This window comes from Antrostomus carolinensis, unplaced genomic scaffold, assembly GCF_000700745.2.
Source record: "Antrostomus carolinensis isolate BGI_N321 unplaced genomic scaffold, ASM70074v2 scaffold15730, whole genome shotgun sequence".
Classification (NCBI taxonomy): Eukaryota; Metazoa; Chordata; class Aves; order Caprimulgiformes; family Caprimulgidae; genus Antrostomus; species Antrostomus carolinensis.
In genome coordinates, this window is record NW_010287838.1 from 12,093 (window position 1) to 18,962 (window position 6,870).

The 6,870-nt window shown below is 37.1% G+C and overlaps 1 protein-coding gene across 1 annotated transcript; it reads right to left on the reverse strand.

Moving 5' to 3' along the window:
- Window positions 1–4,531: 4,531 nt before the first annotated feature.
- On the reverse strand, window positions 4,532–6,485 carry PFDN4 (prefoldin subunit 4; the record flags this gene model as incomplete). The annotated part of the gene is made up of 3 exons (XM_029084111.1): window positions 4,532–4,915; window positions 5,235–5,378; window positions 6,378–6,485. Coding segments are annotated over 3 exons (384 nt in total), but the record flags the coding sequence as incomplete, so codon positions are not given.
- Between the last annotated feature and the right edge of the window lie 385 nt (window positions 6,486–6,870).

The window sequence follows — 6,870 nt, forward strand, 5'->3', positions numbered from 1 at the left end:
CAAGCAAGATGTAAACAATTGCAAAGCATCACTTAGAGTACACGTGGCTAAAATGTAAAAATATTGGTTAGTGAGTATGAAAGTTCCATGTCTCATTTGAGGTGAAAGTGGCTACCACAGTAGAAAGTAACAATACCATATAGGTAATTCTGAACTTTGTTACAGCTACCATACTCCATGCAAAGCTGACCAGAAATCCGTACTTTGTACCCTGTAGTTACTTTTTCTTCAAGAACTTACGAAAACAAAAAGAAAACAAAAACCCCACACCAACCACACTTGTCTATAAGGTACCATACATCCAATTCTTCATCGCAGATACTTTGTACCTGGAATAATGAGGTGGCAGTGAAGTGTCTGTACAGGTAAATACAAGTCATAGTTACAATATCACCATCCCCTTGCTTGCTAGATCACATAGGAATGAACTGCAAGGAGGACAATGTGGGAGAGAATAACTGCAAAACCTCTGCAACACTGATCTCACAGTAACACCCACGAGCAGTCGCACAGCTACTCCGTATCACTAATGTCCAAAGCTGGAGGCTGAACAGAATAGGAAGAAAAACATCCTTAAATGTTGCTCCATCAAATGTTGTAGAACAAATTAACTAGTAAAATAAATTATACAGTTGATTTTGCTACTAATTCAGTGAAATCAAAGACCATGATCATAATAAAATGTGTAATCATGGCCAAAACTCCTGCACAGTGAAGTTCATTTTGCTCCTTTTTAAAAAAAAAAAAAATAGTAATCTTCAATATTTGTATTTGTCTGCATATGCACTGTAGCAGCATTTTCTAACTACTAAAAAGACAATTAACCCTATCCTAGCAAAAACCAGGACACGAGGACTGAGAGATACAGAAGTCAGACTGGGGTACGCTGGGATTCAGGGATGCAGGAATCTGGGGTGCACAGTGTGTCAGAGTGCAGAGGGAGCAGGGTGCATGGCACCCCTTAACTGTAAATCTGTTTCATCTCTTGCTGGGGACAACCTCCATAGCCATTCACACCTGTGTTTGGTGCACTGCGTTTTCTGCAGTCTGATCAACAGCTAACATTTAATTATAAAATAATTTGTTTTTTCTGTATGACTCATACAATCGATATAAGAACAAACTTAGTTGTAAATAATTTCTGTCAGGCCTTACCATAGCTATATACATCCACATTTTTTTCTCTTTCATGAATCAGACTATTAGAATAACATTACATAAATTATCTGAACCACTGACTCATGCAAACAAAACTAATTCTGTTGCTCCTACAGAAAATATGGCTTTAATATTCAGCATTCAATCTCTTTTTGCTCTTTGAAGTGATAGTTAATACCACTAAATTATCTGTACTTTGGCTACACACCACTTCCTATAATTATTGAATAATTATCAACCACATTTATACTATGAAATGTAATGGTATCCAAGGATCTTCTATACAAAAGCGATGAGCAATAATGAAGGTTCCATGGGAGAAGGTTATGCTAGAGATCATCATGTGGAAAACATTTTTACATCAGCTGACAAGATACAGAATCATAAACAAGGCCCTGAAAATACAAGTAGCATAATAATTGTGTCCTGCTATGTTTCACAGAGTTTTTATCAAGCTACTTTGAAAAACTGCTGAGTCTCATCTCCTTGACTCCATGCACTGAAATGAGCTCTATTTCACTGGCTGCAAATACTTTCGAGCAACTGATGGATGATCTGTAAACTAACTTCTATAATGACAACTTAAGAACAAAAAAAAAAGAGAAAGTTTCCTGCATGTTTTGTTTTCTGCATATAAAAATATCAAGTGATAGCCCGGGATAGCATGTTCTGTAAACTACAAAAATACAGAGACTAATGTGAAAAAAATTGTTGGACAATAACTTGCCTGACTTGCAAACACACTTGTCCAAACCTTACAAGGAAACTGGACATTGCATGTGCAAAAAGGCACCATGGGCACACAATTTGTAGTAAGGACTAAGCAAACAGGAAAGACACATCATACACAGAAAAGCCTGAACTCTAGTAGTACAGGAACACCTAGTGAAATGGCCTGAAATATACCAACACCACAATAACCAGAAAAAAAAGAAAGAAAATAAGTAGGTGGGATCACAAAACAAACCCCAAAGGACTGATTTCCAGCACCAGAAAGGAAAGGCCTCTGGGATTCACAAGAACACTCGAACATTGTCCTCCCCAAACACCAGGGCTGTGTAGAGGGACAATTCCACTACCAAAGAACAGCCGGAGTAATGCAAGCTCCCCATACCTTGCCAGCATTCTCCCTCTGGGTCCTTTACTGAACTAAGGTCCCCATCTGCTTTACAGCTGCCACTGAAGTCACAGCTAAACCTTAACAGCCTTTTTGTTTTCTGTAATGAAGCTGTATCTATACTATGGTGTATCTGGAAATCACAATCATTTTAAATATCTGCAGTCTGCACAGCTGTGAATATGCTCACAACAGCAAAGCTGGCACAGCAGTCACTTAGGGGTGAATTTTAAAGTGTTGCCCACCAATTAATGAGAATGTGATCACTGCAGCCAAAGTGTCACTTTACTCAAACCAGCACTGGCACTCACAGCCTAGGCACAGGCTTACTGTAAAATGGGTTTCCCAGTTCTTTGATGCCATCTGCTGGATGCTGCTCATTATGGGTTAAACTCCATCACTAGCTCGGTTTTCACCTGGAAAAAAGAAGTCTTTTACATTTTCTTGGTTTATACAGACAAGTGCACTGGATAGTTTACTTTAACATACCAAATGAATGGTTTGTCTGTTCAGAAAATACTCAAGATACCAGAACCTCCTAAGACTGTAACCCTGTTCTCACAGCTTTGGACTCAGAGCTATATCTAATAAAGCAAGTTAAGGCAGAGCCGAGTCACTTAACTCCACAATACTCGTATCAGCTGCTATCAAATAACTGGCCACCTTCTTCTTCCTTGAGTGCCTAAAATAACAGCTGTGGGTCAACCCAGAACTGCTCTAAGTAGTTTGGTGCCAAACACCTTCCTGAAACAGAAAACTCTATTGAGGGTTCAGAAATTATGTAAAGGAACACCAATATCTCCTTGACGACCCAACACACTCGATTTGCTACCAGCACTGGCTGACAGATAGCACAGCAGAGTTGCCATGGCTACCATATCCACAGTTTACCTAAGAGCTGAAGTAAGGAAAAACCTGAACTCTCTCCCAAGGCATAGGCTTGAATTAAAACTACAATCAGTTAGAAAACAAGGTTAAAAATCAATAATGTTATAGCCAGGGTATTTATACACGTGTCCAGCAGCAGAAGCATACAAACTACTGGAATCCTATCAAAAAGAAACTTGGGAAATGCCAGGGCTAGAAAAAACATTAGCAGAGCTTTTGAGACTTACAGCCATCAGTTGATATGCACTGGATATAATACAAGTGCTTATGTTGAGGTATTAGATCTTCACTGTCGAAGACAGTCTTCTCTCATGGCTATGTTAAACCTACACACAACATTAATAATCTTATGTAAACAGTTATTTAAGTTACAATGCTGTAATTCTCACTGGTGAGATCCAGCTCAGGTGTAATGAAGATCAAGTTCAACATTACTACCTGTTAAAACTACTCCAATAATAGAGAAACCAAGTGGGATTTTTTATTCCTCCACATTCACACTGTTTGGAGAGAAGTTACACAATTGACACATCATAGGTAGGTATCAATCACTTTATAAAAATATACTCATCTCATTTTCTGATTATTTATATTAAGAACAATGACTGTACATTAATATTTGGCCAACTCAATCTCTGAGCACATAGTTTTGGAAAATAGCTTAAAAAGATGATTTAAGTATACTGAGATTTAATTTTTAAAAACAAAGTCATAATGAGCAGGTATTTCTATGGAACGATTCATTAATGAAAGCAGGCAAAAGTCCAAAAGCAGAATTACAGTGAGACAGTACATGATTTTTTTAAGGATGTAAGGAGTCAGCAAATTAAGACATTTAAAAACTACATTCAACTCCACATAGCAGTAGAGCCATAGTTCCAGGGACTGATGCTGACATAGTAACATCACCTATAAACAGTTCTGACATTAATTTGGTATAAACATGGATTTAGAAAGTGACTGTTCTGAAAAATTACAAGAGGACTCGCCATTCTGACTTACAGCATCTTTTGTGATTCCCAAATACAAAGTAGTAAATCACTGAATATGTGAATCCCAAAGCTTTTCTTCAATACCCATGCGAGGTTTAAAGAGCTCTCCTTCCTCCCCTGGCAACTAGTTGCCATGCTGTGCACTGAGCTAACAGTGTTTATGCTGTCTGAGCTAAGACTGAAAGACAAAGGATAGTATTTAGTATTTTCAGGAGGACTGCTAAAAACTACTAAATAGCATTACAGCTGAACCATGCCCTATATATTACAGGGAAATTTTTATCAAACAGTCATTACAGTGCAAATCAGAAATTCCCCATTTCTATTGTTTTTACATGTAAGTATTTTTGTGAGCAGAAAACAAGACTAAGGAAACTACAATACGTGCCTGACTTTATTACTTTAATAAGCAATGCAAAGATTCCAATCTTGATGCTTTACCCACAGTATGAAGCTCATGTTTTCCTGAACAAATAAATAACTGCAATAACCAAAATAAGAATGTTCTCATTAAATAGATGGAACCCAAGACAGGAAAGTAAAAAAAAAAAAAGAAAAGCAATTGGAACAATGTTATCAAAATATTTAATAAAACAGGGAAAAGTTGTATGGTTTATTTAGAACACGTTTAACTGTCCTCAGCCTCAAGATTTATGTTATTTCCAAACTTTGCATAGAGCTGAACTTTCAGGTCAGATAACACCCTTTGAATTGATTCCACTCGGGACTCTAACGCTTCAATTTCTTCTTGTAAACTTTTCTGAAAAAGGGAAAAAAAATAAACTAGTTACATAAAACTGAGTCATGTTTGTCAGCAACATACAAACAACAAAGAGGTATCCATTTGCCAACTTTTTGCCAAGTCAGGCTGCAAGACTCATCACAGGGCCAAAGGCCAGCATGACTTTGTATACTGACACCCCAGTTATGACTTACTGTGCGTGCACATCCCCCTCCTCAAATCCTAAATCAAAGATGGACTTTAGAAAGTTCAAAGGATGAACAGTTCATCCCATTCCAGTGCTCATCACACTACAGTAGCCAGTGCAGTAAAAGAGCTCCCTCTTGCCCAGACAAACCTTTGCCTCCTCCAGCATCTCTTGTGTCTCTTCTTGGGAATGACTAATGAAGACATCTCCAATTTGGTAGGGTATCAGAAGTGAATCACTATCATCAAGCATCATGATGTCATCACAAGCATCTTCCAAATTCTGAAGTTGTTTCTATTTATCAAGACATAAGACAGGTGATGACTTTGTAGTAGGTAAATTATCTCGATGGATGCACTGTCATGCTATCAGTTGAATAATAAACTCAGTGAGTCCGCACTCTGGGCAAAAATCCTGCCCACCTGCATGGTATCAACACGTTTAATAGAACACTTCCAGAGAGGTAATTCAGCTTAAGTATTAAATTCAATGAAGCTGTATCAGTAGAAATTTCTAGTCAATACTCATTATCTCTCATTAATAGCACAATTAACTGTCTAAACAAGGGAAATATAGCAGATTTATATTTCACTAATATATGATATGCTGTTACACAGGAATTTTTTAATTTAGCAAGAGAACAGAAACAATAAATAAGATGGCAAATGTCAACATAAAAAGGCAAATTTAAACATAAAAAGGTAATATTTTACAATATACATATCAGGTAAAGTAATTATAGAAGAAAATTTGTGACAGTACTAGCATTTTTTAAAATCTTGGTAAAACTTTAGAAATACTATGACTGATACTGAAAGTAAATGAATTAATATTAAAAAAAGAAAATCAGAATTATAGATTAGAATTACATATAGATTTATCCTATTCAGCCTAGCAAATGAAAACCTCTGCACTGATAATGACAATCTCTGTCAACACATGGAAAGAACGTAATAAACAACTGCCTCACTGGTTCAAGAAAAAATAAATATGAACAATCTCAGGCAGGAAATTTTAAGAACACTACAAATAGACATAATATAGAAACAGTGCTTCACATATGACAACTAAGGAGTTATAACAACTGCATGCAGAAATATACTAGTGACCTTTATTTCTCATGACTTCTCTTGTTTTTCCACTTTCACATTCTCTGGCTATTTTCGAAGTATCAGAAATCCCATATTAGAACCAAAGCATTACTTACAGTAATCTGCAGCCCCTATTTTCTGTGTTACAGCTGAAAATCAATTCAGGGCAATGAAGAATAAGTGACATTTGAAGCAAATATACCTTTTTCACTTCTATCTCCTCTTTCAGCTCTGTGATCCTGCTAGTATTTCTTGCAAACTTGTTAATTTTCTGTTGATCTTCAAAAGTAACATTGACATCTTCTGCAGCCTGCAAGGAAGAGAGATCAAAATGAAGACTTCATTTCCTACATTAACTTGAATCTCACTACAAGATTACTCCTACAAAGCTTCTAAAAAACAGTCTTACAGCCACTATGTTCTGCTTATAGACTTGATTCCTTAAAACACCTCAATGACATCAGTAATACTCACTTTCTGCTTAAACTTGAGAGGAAACTTCTTCACAGTGAGGGTGACGGCGCACTGGAACAGGCTGCCCAGGAAGGTTGTGGAGTCTCCTTCTCTGGAGACATTCAAAACCCACCCGGACACCTTCCTGTGTGATCTCATTTAGGTTCCTGCTGCGGCAGGTGGATGGGACTGGATGATCTTTTGAGGTCCCTTCCAATCCCCAACATTCTGTGATTCTGTGT